The sequence below is a fragment of the Phycodurus eques genome, chromosome 11 (assembly GCF_024500275.1).
Source record: "Phycodurus eques isolate BA_2022a chromosome 11, UOR_Pequ_1.1, whole genome shotgun sequence".
Classification (NCBI taxonomy): Eukaryota; Metazoa; Chordata; class Actinopteri; order Syngnathiformes; family Syngnathidae; genus Phycodurus; species Phycodurus eques.
In genome coordinates, this window is record NC_084535.1 from 23,295,510 (window position 1) to 23,313,459 (window position 17,950).

Below are 17,950 nucleotides of genomic sequence, written 5' to 3' on the forward strand. Positions count from 1 at the left end.
AGCCATCAACTTCATGTCGAAGCGACGGTTTCTGTTGTTGCAATAATGAATTGCGGCCAAGGGGGCGACAGAACTCACATATTTAAGTTTTAAGTTACTGAATAGAGCTGAATAGACAGAACCTAATGAAATACGATGGAACAGCAAGCATGTTAGTCCCATGTTATAGTGTTTGAATGGTTCAGATTGTTGCAGTTTTTTTAAATTAGGTTTTCAATTTACCCCTTTAGAAATGGTAATTCTCTCTCCCTCTCATCTTGTATCGTCAAGCCTGGCTGTTGAGGTAGCAGTGGAGAAGAGAGACTACATATTCGTACTAGATAACATATATACACCTTACCACAATAATAACTATAAGAGAGTTGGGTTCAGGAAAATAGTAAAATACATCTTTTTTCGGGGAATTCAAACAAAAATTATGAGTTGGTTGTTCTCTGCTAAAAACGCGGGGCCAGTCTCAGCCAAAAAGGCCAGGGCTGATTTTTTTTTTTTTTTTTTTTTTTTTTGTCCCAGTTCAGCCCAGGATGTGTCTGCAACACATATCACCTCCGTATTTAAAGTAACACTTTGAATTTTATTGTCTTAACATTAACAGTGGTTAACAATTTTTTTCACTTGTATGACTGTATGATCTTTGAGAAGGTTGCCATTGTACTTAAAATATCATTCATCGTCACTCGGGTCGAGGGCGTGCTGCAGCCTATCCTCGCTATCTTCAGGCGAAAGGTGGAGTACACCCTGAACTGGTCGCAGCGCACATATAAACAAACAACCACTCACACTCACATTCACACCTACGTGCAATTTAGAGTCTTCAATTAACCTACCATGCATGTTTTTAGGATGTGGGAGGAAACCAGCGTATCTGGAGAAAACCACGCAGGCACGGGGAGAACATGCAAACTCCACACAGGCGAGGTCGGATTTAAACCCAGGTCCTCACAACTGTGAGGCGGATGTGCTAACCAGTCTTCCACCGTGCCACTTAAAATATTATATTACAGTAAATATATGAGCCCCACGTCTAGGTCTGGCTATTTTTTTAAATATCATATTACAGTAAATACAGTATAGGATTATATTTTGCTCCTTATGTCATACTTGTCATACTAGTTTCATTAAAAATTTAAATCCAAACAAATCTGGGTTTGACCACCATCATGGAGTGGATATTGTTCAGCCTTCAATGTGTCATTGTACTGTACTAAAACTACTCACATACACCCAATTTGACACATACTGTGTGACCACTTAGCAACATGAAGTAGCTCCTTAGAAAATGAAGCAGATCTTGAGGGATATTTCGCGTGCCCATGAGCATAACCGATGTCAGTAGAACAATAGCACAAAAGAGGACTAGTTATTCTGTTTCAACCACCCATCAACAAAGAGAGGACGAGACAAGTCTTCTACCTGCGGAAGCCACCTGTCAGTGCTATGACAGCGTCCGATGTGATCAAATGGACAGCTTCGTCAATAATGTTCCCCAGGGCTTGAGCCTCCGCTTTAGTGACAACCCTTGTGATGTCTCCATAATGCAGAAAGCCTGTGGGGGGGGGGACATGTGGTTATTAGTCTGGGAGCCAGCCATCAATCACAGCCAGTTGCTCTGGGGAAGTGGAGAGTCAGTGTGAATTAAAAGGGAGATACAATATGATATGTTGTGCTCAAAGGCGACTACTGGTGCATGTCAGTAAATGATAAACCGATGTCATTTTGGTTTAATCCATCTCAACTATTAGCTTTGTTTTTGTCACACTGTTGCATGGAAACCATTAACTGTATGAAGAACATAAACCACCCATTTCTAACATAATTATAAATATGCCTGGTCATATGAGCCATTGTTCTACCCCTTTAAATGGATAATGTAGTGTAATGATAGAGTACATCCATCCATCCATTTTCTGGACCGCCTTATCCTCACAAGGGTCGCGGTCGTGCTGGAGCCTATCCCAGCTAACTTCGGGCGAGAGGTGGGGTACACCCTGAACTGGTCGCCATCCAATCGCAGGTTACATACAAACGAACAACCATTCACGCACACATTCACATCTGATAGAGTTCAGACCTCTTTTTATGTCAAAAATGCCATTATTTGTCTGCACAGAGCAGTCATTACAGTTTTGAGAATGATGGATTTGTCTGTCAGTACAGTAATTTGGGAAGTGTGATCTTTTTAATCTGATGTTTTGGTTTACTACTTCCTGCAGCGCTCCATTTCATGCATCCAGCTTGCTTTGTGAGCAGCAAAAGAGCCAAAGAGAATCAAAATGTGCATCGTAAAAAGGTTTTAATCCCAACCTACAATGTTGAAAATTGTGATTTAGCTCTGAAACTAGAGACTTACAGTAAATGCCCCACAGGGGTAAGTAAGGTTTTCTGAATCTGAATCTATCAATCTACCTCTTCTCAAAAGTTCAGAGGTTTGTGACAACAGGATGCCTTTTTTCATTTGCAGAAAATAATGAATAAATCACATCTTACCACAATGATTGCTAAAAGGCGTGCAGCCTTCATGTCCTGGTTGGCCTGCTCGGCCTGGCCGTTGGACTACAGATGCTATCTCTGATTGCTAAAAGATGGTCTAACAATGGTCCTCATTCAGTTTTTTTCTAACCTTTGTAATCTATAACAAGCTATACTGGATTTTTGCCAAGTTCTTAAAAGATAGTAAACGTGTGAAGGTGCATGAAAGCTGATCCTAGTTCCCATAGGGAACCAATATTTTCTAATAGTAACTGAGCTTTGAATCACGGATGGTGTAGTTGTTTACTCGCCCGACTGTGCAGGCAGCGTGGGTTCAGCTGCCTCTCAATGACGGTGCGAATGTGAGTGTGAATGACGGTCTGACTTGATACAGTATGCCCTATGAGTGACTGGTGACAAATCCATGGTGAAGTCTGGCTGGGTGAGGCTCCAGCTCCCTGCAAAACTGAACAGGCTCACTGGTATACAAATGGGCGTATGACTGAAATTTGATTTTTAAACCCATAAAATAATTATTGTTAAAGGTAGAGTTTCAAACAAACAAACAATACTTGTTGTCATATATGTTGAAAATGTCTTCATGACCTGACAGGAGAAAATTAGTCAAATCATCTTTTGAAAACTTACCCCTCGTTAATGCCTGTAATTTAATTTAAATAATTATTTTGGGGACAGGCGGCATGGTGGACGACTGGTTAGGGTGTCTGCCTCACAGTTCGCTGCCCCCGCCTGTGTGGAGTTTGCATGTTCTCCCCGTGCCTGCGTGGGTTTTCTCCGGGCACTCCGGTTTCCTCCCACATCCCAAAAACATGCATTAATTGGAGACTCCAAATTGCCCGTAGGTGTGAATGTGATTGCGGATGGTTGTTTGTTTGTATGTGCCCGGCGATTGGCTGGCGACCAGTTCAGGGTGTACCCCGCCTCCTGCCCGATGATAGCTGGGATAGGCTCCAGCACCCCCGCGACCCTTGTGAGGATAAGCGGCTCATAAAATGGATGGATGGATGGATGGATGGATTTTGGGGACAACGGGACAAGAATAACGAATCAGAGAGTGTAGTGACAGGAGCCGTGACCGAATAGTCTGTCAATCATTTGCACATGCCCACCGTGCACACGGAGGCTCGCAGGGAGGTAACCCAGACTCTCACAGAGTAGATTTATAGTTTCTTGGCCAGATTATTTAACTCTGCTTTGCAACAAAAGTGAAAAAGAAGGAATTAGAACTGAAATTTGGCTAAATTAAAAAATTGCTAGCAGTTTCAAAACTGCATATTGTCTTTTTAGGGTCAGTTGATTGGTAAGCAGAGTGCAATGTGATGTTTTTGAGGGTGAGGGTTACTAAAATCAGCCTGGAAGGGAGTTTCCAATTCTCTAAAAATCTCCAATAACACAGAGAACAGTTGTTAGATTTGTTGCTTGTCACGATGGGTGTGTGAAAAGTCACTAAATATAGCGACTAGCAACGATTGTTGGCAACACTGCTTCGGACTAGTGACAGTCCAAGTTGTCCCTCTATACCAAAAATGCAGGGTTGCTGTGATAGGTTAAACAAGGTGGAAAATGTGTTACAGCACATCATGTGGTATCAATATTGCACAGTCATCCCTGTGTTGAAAAACCTTGAGAGAGTTCCAACGACAGGTCGTCCACAGTTTGTTCTACTCTGTCCCTCAGGTGACCTTATTAGTGTCGCCTCACTGCTTAAAATTCAACACCTTCTCAAAATTCCTCAAGAAAATGCATCATTTTAAATTATTCTGCTGCCTAGCCCGCAATCATTAGGTTTTTTTTGTTTTTTGTTTTTTTAGGAAGTGTACTAACGTGGGATAACAGCTCTTGCTAAGACAAGTAGACAAATACAGTACCTACATTTTCTGATTGTGGTACCTTATCTTTTAACCTGAAAAGTATTTCTTAAGATATTTGTATTGCGTGTAATTGGGCTAGTAAAACCGATAGAATGGAAAATGCTGTTGTGAAAAGAAACTGTAATGTTGTTACTTAATGTTTCATTGTATTATCTACCTTATTACCCACAGAAACAGTATCCACACAGTTAGTATGTGATTGTAGTAGTACGAGTCGGGAGATATTGAGACAGGATCTTAAATTGTTATACTCTTTACAGATATACTCTATCCAACCCTTTGCAATACAAAGGACAGTCTTCTTCCATGAGTAAAACCAGCAATAAAAAATAAAAAATAAATGCCCCAGCTGCTCTCCTACTGATTTCTAAACGCTCAGTGGTTTGAAATTTCACAGCAAGCATTCCCTTTCACAGTCACCATTGAGGTTTGCTAAAAATAGCCCTGTTGTTTACATAATTTTCTTTTAACTGTAGATTCCCTGTTGTTGTCATCTCTCAGTATAACACCCCCCTACACGTAATATGGCCCTATTGGTGGTAAAAAAATAAAAAATAAATCACAACTGGCATGCAGACTCCAGGATGAGTCCAACAATTTGGTCTATGACACATACTCTTGGCTCCTAACACCAGGTGGAGTTTACATTCTATAATCAGTGGAATGGAAAAGTACAGATGATGAGATGTTGACGTACCACTTTGCTGCATCCGGTTGAGCTGAATACTGGGCTCTGCCAGAATGTCACAAAATGAGCGCAGCCCCCTGCGGTACCATTTCTCTGCCGTCTTCGGTCCAACCCCAAACACACTTGTGAACAGCTGTCAGGAAATGAGGAAAGGGCTTCATTAAGAAGCTCTTACATGACAGTTCTTTTAAGAAGGGTTTAGTTGTCGGAGTTTTGAAAAGCTATACGGATGGCCTTTAGAGAGGGCAAAATGCAAATCACTTCCAAAGCACCTCAATTGAGAAAGCAAAGACAGGCTGTGTTGATGAAAATGTACTTAATTTTATCCACTGACCTTTAAGGTCTGATACCTCTCACTCGAGAGTGCTCTCTCAACTTCAAATGCATGGCCACATTGGAGGATCTCCTGAAAAACACAAGATGAGCACAATAATTGTTGTTTTAACCATGAACACTTATTTTACTGTAATTTATCATATACTCCTATTTTGCATTTGCGATTGTCTTTCCAATCATCTAATTCCTACTGTACTGTCTCTTTTTTTTGTTATCTAGCCTAGCAGGGCATGTTCTCAAGGGATTTCAGTTCAGTACTTGTTTCGGTGCATTCAGAGACTGATTACTTTCCTGCAACAGCGACTAATGAATGGGAAGTAAACCCCCAAAAAACATTTTCCAGAAGCTTTTCTTGAGGAATTGTTTGGCTCGTGTCTTACACAAAAATTACACCACTGGTTTCATTGAAATGTTGTGGAAAGTTGGGTCATGGATACAGTATGCATTCTAAGAACTCATTACATTTTTGTGCACATCAGAATAAAAATAAGACTGTAGTAGTTAATGATCTACTGTCACCGCTAGGTCTAAAAAGACATTTCCATGCCTCCTACCCTAAAGATGGTACAGTCCATTCTGGTGCTGGAAAGTTGCTGCATTGCAGTGCTAAAATGATGGAACACACAAATGTGCTGAAGTATTCTGGCAGATTGTCTTTAGGAATACAGTGCACTGTCACCTCTACAGTATACTGTACATGTAACATCCATCCATCCATTTTCTATACCGCTTAGCGGCAGTAAAAATGGCACTTGCAGCGAAGTGTGCTATCGCACAGGGCGGCATGGCTGGTGGGGTGGCAACACCCAGGAGCAGAAGTTTATTACATGGGCGATAGTATCGTCGCCACCCCGCCACCGCCCCCCCTCCAACCGCGCTACCCACTCTTTCTTTATGTGACAGGGGAATGGAGGTAGTGCAGTGCCTCAGTATGTTCTCACTCTGTCTGCCTTAAAAGAGCACAACTACAGTAATTAGCTGGCGACAGTATATTGGACTTCATTAAAGTAATTGGTTAAATCACCCATCATCTATTTTTAAATGAGCTAAACCTACAAGTGTAAGCCTGTATTTCTGTTACACAATGCATTTATTTAGTGTTGTTAATTACCTGATGTTCTTGCAAGTCAATTTGTCAGTGAGCCTAAAGTCTCATCCAAGTTGTCAAACTCAAGGCTCGCGGTCCAGATCATTTAATTTAATGTGGCCCACGTAAGTAAATCATGTGCATTTATTTCATGTTCTTCTGGATCCAAATTTTAAAATGTCTATACTTTTAATAATGTTGAAAATGGCAATAATTTAAAAATAAAAAAGTTAGGAGTGACATTTGGACCATTTCCTACCATACAAAAACCAAGTGGATGTTCGAAAAATGAGACAAACTTTCACTGAAAAAAAACAATCCTACAAAAACAAGGGCATCCAAAAACTGAGGTTCCACTGTATATGTAATGATATGATGAGGTGGTTATTCATTTATATGGTTCCACATTCATAATGGCCATCTGAGGGAAACTACTGTATAACTTCAAAGCGGCCTGCAACAACAATGAGATTTAGACCCCTCATCTAAACCGTACATTACAAGAGTGAGCAGCATACATCCACCTGCCATCCTTCACCTTGACTACCTATTCCTTTCACTTACACACACACACACACGCATGCGCGCACACACACACACACACACAAGAACTTACTATTCATCACAAACTGCCTCAGACCTTCACATCAGTAGGTTTTTATCTTCAGTCACTGCTGTGTGAGTGTCGCTCCAATGTTCACAATTATATCAAGCATTTTGTTTTCACTCTGTCTGCTTTCACTTTGTTTTATGTGTCATGTCATTTTCTTGTTTTTATCTATGAGCGATCTGCTCAAAGAGAAAAAAAACAGTTGCGGTGGTTGAGCATCTGAATGTTATAAAGAGAAGACGTCATTCAATGCTTCTTTAATTTGGTCTTTTGTGGTACAGTCATGTTATTTTCTTGAGTCATTCCACCTCAAAGCTGACAGATCTGACAGTTTTTGAAACATGCACCAAAAGACGGACTGTATGCTGAAAGTTTAACGTGTCAACGAACCTTACATTCTCAGACAAGGCCTTTCATAAAGAGCGCAGTTGCAGTAATTTGCCTGACAACCTGACATTATCTAGTCAAGCAAGAGGAGGGAATGATGCCCAAGTGACCCAATATTACTTTTTTTCACGCCAAAAATGGTCAAAACCTATGTGATGCCCGCCTGTGCATGTGAAAAGTTTTGTTACAGTGCTTGGCTGGAAACTTTTTGATATTTTGAAAGGCTGAATTAATAGTGGCACAGATAAGCCAGTCAGTCAGTTTATTTGATGATACAAGCAAGAATGACATTTTCACCTTGTCTGGTATTTTAAGAAAAAAGGGCTTGCCACCTGACATTCCAATGTGACAGCAATTTTCCACACGGCCCCCAGTTAACGGCCTAATACACAAAACATGCTAAGTTTCATGTAGGGATGAAAGAGTTTACAGTATACCGATAAACAGTGATTAAAATGTTAAATGTGTGTGCACAGCATGTTTCACCGAAACCAATGTTTCCCAACCTTTATTGAGCCAAGGCACACATTTAACATTAGAACATTTTCACTGCACACCAACAAAAAAGTCCCAAAAATATATACTATACTGAAATAATGATGTTGTTGTCACAATACCAAGGTGTTAATTTTAACTGGACCCAGAACCAGGCGGAGGTTGAAGAAGTTTGTGGAGAATGGTTTATTGAGAGGAGATTCGGAGGTGGATCATGTAAGCATACTGGGAGACAGTGAGCGTGCAGTGGCGTGAGCAGGTGGATGCCTTGGTGGTGTGGTGGAAGAGGTCAGCAAGGCGGGGAACACGGAAGGAGCACTGAGGACAAGGAAGAACATGGAGGTCAGAAATATTGCGAGGACTGGCGTAGCTTACGTGTAAGTTGTGAGCCAGTGTACCACGGGTGAGCGTTAATACTCTGGCAGTGCAGTCTTTGATCTGGCAGGCTTAAATGCAGGTGATGATGACAACAGGTGCGCGGCCAAGGTGGTGCTGATTACAGAGAAGAGCGAGCGAGAGGGAGAGAGAGAAGGCGAGAGGGGCACAAAGCGCCACCCAAGCTCCAACAAGGGAACTGCAGGGTACAGCTCTTGACAGTACCCCCCTCTCAACGGACACCTCCTGGTGTCCTGTCCGGCTTCCCAGGGTGAGCCGCGTAAAAGTCTCTAATCAGGGAGTCATCGAGAATAAGCTTGTGGGAGAACCAGGAGCGTTCCTCCGGACCATACCCCTCCCAGTCCACAAGGAACTGGTAAACCCTGTCCCTGGGCCTCACGTCAAGGATGCACGAAACTATGAAGGCCGGATGGTTGTCGATAACATGGGGGTGGCGGAGGGGGTACGGCCGGAGGGGTAAGAGTGCAGGTGGAGACAGGCTAGAGTAGTGACACATGGAACGTCAGATGAATCTTAAGAACTTGTGGAAATTTTAGTTGAACTGATATGGGATTGATAATTTTAGTGATCGGGAGGAACCAATGAAGCGCGGAGTGAGTTTACGGGATTCAGTCTGGAGTAGGAGGTCACGGGAGGAAAGCCATACCGTGTGACCCACCTTGTACTCAGGCGTAGGGGAGTGACGAAGGGCCCCGTGCCATTTATTTCTCTCAGCGGACCAGGTTAAGGCCGCCCTGACGTCCTTCCAAATGGACTGCACCCTTTGCAGGTGATCCCTTACTGCGGGAACCGCCACCGCATGCTCCTATTCCCTAAATAATGTAGGTTGGAAACCATAACAGGCCATGAACGGAGACATACTCGTTGCGGGGCTGATGAGGGAGTTGTGGGCATAGTCTATCCAGGGGCGGGATGTGCTCCAGGAGGTGGGGTTGCATGCGGCAACGCAGCGAAGGGCCAACTCCAGGGACTGATTTGCACGCGTCGTCTGGCCGTTGGACTGTGGATGGTATCCGTAAGACAGGCTGGCTGCTGAGCCTACCACTTTACAGAACTCCTTCCAAACTAAGGATGAGAACTGAGGCATCAACCTTCACCACGAACTGGAGGGAGGGGTTGGGGTTTCGTAGGATGGGAGCAGTGATGAACAGGGTCTTAAGCTGGTTGAAGGATTGGGATGCAGCCGGGGTCCACTAAAAAGGAGAGCTGGTGGTGGTAAAGGCTAGTGAGATGAATTGCGACCTTTCTATAATTGCAGATGAAGCGGCGGTAGAAATTGGCGAATCCCAGGAATCGTTGTGGTTCTCTGCGGATGGTGGGAGTGGGCCAGTTAACGAGTTCTTGGCTGGGTCTGGTTGTAATTGACCTTTGGCAATGATATAGCCCAGGAAGTGTACAGATGAGAGGTAAAATTCACATTTTTCAGATTTGATGTAGAGGCGGTTCTCGAGGAGATGCTGGAGGACTTGGGGGACATGATTAGAATGTCGTCTAAGTAGATGAAAACAAACCAGTTCAACATATCGCGGAGGACGTCATTAATGAAGGTTTGGAAAGCAGCGGGGGCGTTGGTTAATCCAAACGGCATGACCAGGTATTCGAAGTGTACAAGGGGGTATTGAAAGCAGTTTTCCATTCATCCCCCTCTCTGATACGGATGAGATGGTAGGCATTGCATAGGTCCGATTTGGTGACTATCTGGGCATCACAGAGGGGTTCAAATGAGCGGTCAATGAGTGGGAGTGGAGATTTGTTTTTAACGGTGATGTCATTGAGTCCACAGTAATCAATGCAGGGGCGGAGAGTGGCATCTTTCTTTTCAACGAAGAAGAAGCCGGCCCCTACTGGAGAAGAAGCCCGAATGAGTCCAGAAGCCAGGGAGTCACGGATCCAATCCTCCATAGACTTTTTCTCAGGGCGGGAAAGGTTGAAGAGATGGCTGGAGGGAAGAGGGGCTCACGGCAAAAAAATTATCGCGCAGTCATAAAGGCTGTGGGGGGATAGTGAAATGGCAAGATCCTTACTGAAAACAGGGGAGAGATCATGATATTCTTCCGGAACCCAGGAGAGGTTGTGCCAGGTGGTTGAATTTGTTTTTTTGGAAGGCGGCATGGCAGAAAGCAGGCAGTGCAAATGGCAGTGAGGATTCCACCCGGAGAGAGAGAGGTGCGTCCAGTCTATGGCGGGGTTATGCTTCTTGAGCCAGAAAATTATGAGGACTAACGGGATCTCAGGAGAAGGTATAACGAATAGTGGGATGTCTTCACGGTGATTTCCTGAGATAAGTAAGGAAAACGGAACTGTTTGGTGCGTGACAGAGGAGTTGAGTCGCCCAGCCAGAGCTGTGACTTTTTTCGGTGAATGGAGTGTTTTGAGAGGGAGTTGGAGCTGACGTGCCAATCCTTCGTGAATTAAATTATCATCTGCACCAGAATCAGTAAAAGGCAGTTAAGTGTGTTGTGAACAGGACCAAGAATACACGCGGGAACGGTCATACGGGAGGGGGAGCTTGTGGAGGTGGTGACACGAGATTGCCGTGGTGAGCCTGGTCTTTTGGGCGCAAGGGGCATGCGGCAATGAAGTGGCCTGATTTACCACAATAAGTACACAGTCGCTGAGTGAAACAGTGCTGGGGAAGAGTTGTGCCATGACGCAGTTGCCCATTTAGCTGCTTTTCCACATAGGAGGTTAGTGACGAATGTTACCTTGGATTGTTCGGTGGGGTAGCTTAATGGTTGTAAATTGAAAACTAGGGAGCAATTTAGGAGGAATTGGCTGCATGCACCTAAATCCCCGGAGTAGGGCTCAGGCGGCGGGACATGAGGCTCTTTGTTCGGGAGGCGGGATGGATTGGAGGCTGTGGGCTCGGAAGGAGTACTCACAGGAGGAAGGTCGGACTGCATTTGGGAAGAAAGGAGGGATACTTGTTGAGTGAGAGCATTCAATGAGTCCGTGATCTCGTGAAGAACTTTGTCCTGTGTTCCTATGTGGGAGCCTTGGAGGGTGAGTGCTTCCCTTAATGCCTCCGGGGTTGCTGGGTCCATGCTGGCCAGAGTATTCTGTCACAATATGATGGTGTTAATTTTAACTGGATAAAGGCAGAGGCTAAAGAAGTTTGTAGAGAATGGTTTATTGAGAAGAGACCCGGAGGTGGTTCCTTAAGGCGCACTGGCACAACAATCAGCCGGGCTGGCTTCCATCTATCCATTCATTTTCAGAGCCGCTTCTCCTCACTAGGGTCGCGGGCGTGCTGGAGCCTATTCTAGCTAACATCGGGCAGGAGGCAGGGTACACCCTGAACTGGTTGCCAGTCAATCACAGCGCACATACAAACAAACAACCATTCGCACTCACATTCACACCTACAGGCAATTTAGAGTCATCAATGAACCTACCATGGATGTTTTGGGATGTAGGAGGAAACCGGAGTGCCCGGCGAAAACCCACACAGGCACAGGGAGAACATGCAAACTCCACACAGGCGGGGCCAGGGATTGAACTCCGCTCCTCAGAACTATGAGGCTGACGCTCTAACCAGTCACCCACCGGTTACATATACAGTGGAACCTCATTTTAACGGACCCTCATTTCATGGATGTCGAAGTAACGGACTGGTGACGTGAGCCACATGACAAATTTACATTTGACAGGCTGTATGTAACTTAGCCATGTACTCGAGTATTGCCTTGCTGTGCTCTTGAGAAACTGCAGGCCTGGGTTCAAATCCTGGCTGGAGGATGTAAGTTTGGATAAATTATTCAAGCTTTTTTTTTTTTTTTTTTTATTTATAGTAATGTTTTACTGTACTGTGTTGTAGGCCACAGAAAAAGTTTAAAACAATAATTTTGTACTGGATGGTAGTAATTGGGTCATAAAAAAGTGCTTCAATATAAGACAATTGGCTGTAACACATGAGACCCCCACCCACAGCATTAGTCCGTTAAATTGAGATTCCACTGTAATTATCTGTTGCACATGGGGGCTGCAACAAAACTTTGAAAACAACACTGACATTTTGCACAATCAATTAGTTTGGCATGTTTGTAAAGGGTTGCAAATGTGCACATTCAACTTAACAGTATGCCTTTGAAATGGTTTTCCCAATATACCTTTTTGTGAATAGACATTTAATGTTCTGCTATTGCTAGTGGGTGTTTCTTTTACATAAGACCAATAAATAACTCAAATATCCAGCTAATTTTTTGGCCTCAGGAACCGTAATTATCCCACTTCATAGACACTGCATTTAATACACTAACATTTGAGGGATTTTAGGAATTATAACTTTGTTAGTAATACAAACAGCAGCACCTACCAAGTCATGTAAACACTCTATCAGGTGAATTTAAGTTTAGAGTCATAGCACCTGTTGTAAACAAGTTACATGCATAATATTACAGATGATCTCATGTTGTAAGGAGAAGGCGCCTTAAAGTTTAACGACATACAGTAAACATAACAGAAAAGCATTTGAAGTGATTGGGCAGACCAGACTGCATTATTGTATTCTCGGGTGGGGATACATTCTCATGGTCACACAAAATGACGAAAGGTGAAAAGAAATTCTGTAGCCTCACCTTTAAACAGATCCTCAAGAAAAAATAAATGTGTTCTTTCTTTGCACATGTGCCCCCTGTCTGTAATGTAATTGAATGACTAAATACTGATACCTCCATGACTGCCTTGGTGTGCTCCCTCAGGCAGGGCAGGCTCTGAGTAGCCCCTATACACTGCACAGTCCATGGCAGACTTTTCAAGACTGAGGCAGCTCTCCTGAAGGCAAGGCATGAACTCTTGATCTCACTGAATTCGTAGTTCTCTGCCAGTACTTCCAAAGCATCCTGCAGGCAGAGGAGACCAGGACAGACAAAGGATGGGGGAAAAGGAGGATCATTTCGGATGCGCTAGATTGCCGATACATAATACTGATTGTTTTTTTAAATTGATCTGTCACAGAATAATGTTTCTTCAGCCCCGAGAGCAGACACCCCAGACGTAGTTGGTCGTAAGGTAAGCAATGGGACCCAAACCTAGAGCAACAGCATATTAAGTCACACAGACAAACAGTATTTACTCAGTGTATAAAAAAAAAAAAAAAAAAAGATTTGATGAACTCAAAACTTCAAGGCAAAACATTTCAATTAAATTTTCAAGTTGGGCAATTCAACTAAGTTTTGCTTTTGTGAAAATTGGGTTTCCCGCATTCCACAAGAAAGAAATGAGTTTACAAACATGTTGTTATTAATATTGAACTCCAACTTAAAGATATCAGTAAAACCAACAAGGCAAATTGTTTTGCAGCAAACAATTTGCCTTGTTGTTTTTGCATGCTTTGTTGTGCTAACATCATTGCCATAAATGTCAATAATTTCTATTTGAAAGTTTTTCTTACTTATATTGCTGATTACAATACAAGTTGATTATTTTTAGAGTGTACGCTTCCTCCTCAGTTACTTTAAATGACAACCCTTCCTTTTGGTGCTCTTAAGAATGCAGGAACACTTAAGCAGGAACACAACTTCACGGCTTCACTTCTTAGTTATACACACTGACGTGCAAACTTGATTGCTGCTGACATGTCAGTTTTATTATTTAGTCAAATATAATAAATATATATATAGAATATATAATAAAGCAATGTTTTCACTTCTTAATTATTCCTTTTATTCAACACGAATAAAAGTAAAAAATTTTAGCAATGCTTTATGAAAACTGGCAATTGTGTCCCTTCAGGAGATGTTTTCAGTTAATTTCTCATGGCATTTGGGGTAGTGTTTCGTAATAGGCTGACAGTGCTACTTTTTTTGTATTACATATCACTTAAACTATGTTTGTCTCATAAACTACTTTATTATTTTTCAAGTTCCTAATATGACTGGGATTTAACCCTCTCCGATTTGATCAAGGAAGACCCTACTTGAAGCCAAGCCCACGTTTGAGACCGCAGCACCACCCGCTGTCTCATGCAGACATGCAGCCTCGGGTCAATAAACAGGACACTAGCTCATCTCGGGATGCACTGACCCGCTTAGTGTGCCACATGGAGATGGAGCAACTAATGCACTTGCAAACACACACTCACAGCTGCCTCTCTAAACAACATGCAACACACAGAAGCAGCAAGCTGGGCTGGTAATGAAGGAGGATGAGAAAGCATGTATGTGTCCTGGATCTGTTACAAGTAGCTTGTACTACGATACAACTTTGAGATGAATACCTTATAATAGATCTAGCTCAAAATAACTTCTTATGAACTCAGTTGACCTTAAATGTATGTCTTTTATAAGTGAAATAGATTCTTTAATTGACTGTTAATATAATGTCATGTTAATGACTATTTTAATCCGAAATTTGGTTAGTTTATCTTTTTGTCGCTCGATATTATGATTTATATCATGATTATATTTTCATAGTTGTAATGACATTTCAAATGATTTTTACAAAGCCCAGCGACTGCCATAAGATCGTAGTAAAAGGTGGGGTTGAAATCTGCCTCATATCACTTGCTTTGATACACTTCCTTCCAAAAATATTGTAAATGTGAAGTCACTTCCTATAGTTTTGCTGTGGACTGAAAACATTTTGGGTTTGACATCAAAATATGAATCAACATTTCAACTTTTCCAGTTATAGTATTTACATCTACATTTGATGCACAAGTGAGGAGACAGCATTATTTAAAATAAAATGGAATTTTTAATTGAAAGGTACTTTTAAAGGGCTTAAAATAGAAATAGAATAGAAAATAGAATAGAAATAGAATGTGTGAATAAGACTTTTTAATCGGAAATTGAGAACTTCAGTCACCAGGTCAAATGCATGCTCTATAGAGTTTATGTCCGAGATTGACTTGGTCAATCTAAACTTCCACTTCTTTCCCCTGATGAATACGTTTTGGTTGGTTTTGGCAAAACTCAAAACACTTTATTTTACAATTACAGAAAGAACAATTCAATTGAAGAACTCTTCATGATTCCAAGTTACACTTTTGTTATGAACCTTGCTCAAAACAAATTCTAAGAAAAATCATAATGGACACCCAAAACAAAAAATATGTAATAAACAACCCCCTAATGTCATTCTGAGGTTGCAAATGTTACACATAGCCTACTGTGTACATTGACATTCGATTATAATTTATAGCTTGTGATTCATATATTCAATATTTGTTCATACTGTGATATGTGCATGTCCATGTCTGTTACTGTTAGGATCAGTCCAAGGTGTACCCCACCTTGCACCCCAAAGTCAGCTGACATACTGTAGGTTCCAACTCAACAGTTTAAGTGGTAGAAATTTGATGGATGCACTCAAAACAGAATAGACATTAAACAACATTTATTCAATGTAAAGTTTTATAATATAATAATTATAATGATTTTCTCTGTTAAATTGGAAACTATAGTATTAATAAGTAATGAGTTGGATTTATCAGTGAGTCTTTTGATAAAGAGCCTAACAAATGAAGCAGTTAAACATTATGAGTAAGCGATAAAACAATCAAAAACATTTGACATAATTTTACCTTACCCTATACAATCACAAATATCCATGAAGCTCGTCTCTCAATTTCTGTTATTATATCAGCTAAATGGAGTGAGCATAGTGGGCAAACACAACACACTATGGCATTCCTCATCTTATTAATGAGGAATTATAGCTCATTGGGGAGAACACTGGAGACACTGATGCAACATGCCGATTTACCTCACACCACCACATATAACAGCCATGCCTGTGAGTCACGTTCGCACAGCAACCCGACCTCGCTGCATGTGCACAGAAAAAGCATGAAAGCAGGTCAGAAACCCCACTGAGAAGTAATTCAAGACAATTAACAGCTACAATAGGTTTTATTTATCCTTATCCGATGCACAATGAAATGTATACACACAAAAAGTAGATTTGAATCAGGGTCCTCAGAACTGTGAGGCAGAGGTGCTAACCAGTAATTCACTGTGCCGCCAATTATTGAAATACTTGAAAATATAATTAAAGACAAAACAATAATACAAATGTTTGAGAATATGTAAAACTCCAAATAGTTAAATATGATGTGGTGGAAAATATGTAATATCTGTATAAAAATTAGGGCTGTCAAAGTTAAAACCTTAAATTGTGGTTAAACACAAAAACATTATCGTATTAAACATGTATTAACTCAGATTAATCAGACAATTTATTTTGAACACACACTGCAGATGGATATCTGAAATGCGGCGCAGGTTGCTATATATAAACATACATACATACATACAAGACTCCGACTGGTGTGCTTGGCGGCACATTTTGCTTGAAATGTCACCCCGAAAGGTAATTTGCACATAATGGAGTGCTGAACTATTTTTTTCATCGAAGCACAAGTTTAAAATCCCAACTCAAAACAAAATATGGTACTATGTGTGGTATATTTGTGTATATTGTGACTAATCGTAATTAATCAAAATTCAAGTGTCATTAATCTGATTAAAAATATTAATCGATTGACAGCCCTAGTATAATGCTTCCAATGTGCTGTGTGTGTGTGTGTGTCTGTATGTCTGTGTTTGTGTCTGTGTGCGTGTTTCTATTCGATGCAAGACGTCAATCATCCAAGACGCAAATGAGTGTCACTGAGCTGATGTACATTCTGTCTTGCTGAGCCTGACATTGTTTTGTACCATCCACTTCCTCTTCCTCCCTTAACGCATTCTGTTGTCCATGGTTGCTCTTTTTATCACCCCCAAGTCATCATATATAGTAGACTGACTGACCCGCGTGCATAAATCCTAAAAATCCTAAAATGTTTTCTCGCCCACCCCGGCAGGATCTCCTTCAGGCTCGGGTCCTCTACCAGAGACCTGGGAGCTTGAGGGTTCTGCACAGGATCTTAGTTGTTGCCGGTATTATGCTCTTCTGGATGGAGATGTCGGATGTTGTTCCTGGTATCTGCTGGAGCCATCCTTCCAGCTTAGGGGTTACTGCCCCGATCACTATGGGCACCACTGATCAGTCATTCACAAGCAAAGATGGGGCGAGGTTCACCTCTTTGTGAACAAGTGCGTGAGAAAATAGTCGAACAGTTTAAGGACAATGTTCCTCAACGTACAATTGCAAGGAATTTAGGGATTCCATCATCTACGGTCCATAATATCATCAAAAGGTTCAGAGAATCTGGAGAAATCACTGCATGTCAGAGGCAAAGTCGAAAACCAACATTGATTGCCTGTGACCTTCGATCCCTCAGGCAGCACTGCATCAAAAACGATCGTTCAATGTGTAAAGGATATCACCACATGGGCTCAGGAACACTTCAGAAAACCAATGTCAGTAAATACAGTTTGGTAAGTCCGTAAGTGCAACTTGAAACTTTACTATGCAAAGCAAAAGCCATTTATCAACAACACCAGAAACGCTGCCAGCTTCTCTGGGCCTGAGCTCATCTAAGATGGACTGATGCAAAGTGGAAAAGTGTTCTATAGTCCGACGAGTCCACATTTCAAATAGTTTTTTGGAAATTGTGGACCTCGTGTCCTCCGGGCCAAAGAGGAAAAGAACCATCCAGACTGTTAAGGATGCAAAGTTCAAAAGCCAGCATCTGTGATGGTATG

General features: G+C 41.9%; 1 protein-coding gene across 1 annotated transcript in view; it reads right to left on the minus strand.

Moving 5' to 3' along the window:
* Positions 1–17,950, minus strand: part of dntt (deoxynucleotidyltransferase, terminal) — a 112,195-nt gene that overhangs the window by 77,518 nt on the left and 16,727 nt on the right. The window contains 4 exon segments of the mRNA XM_061690266.1: positions 1,414–1,546; positions 5,059–5,182; positions 5,384–5,455; positions 13,031–13,201. Of these exon segments, the coding sequence (XP_061546250.1) occupies positions 1,414–1,546; positions 5,059–5,182; positions 5,384–5,455; positions 13,031–13,201 (500 nt within the window).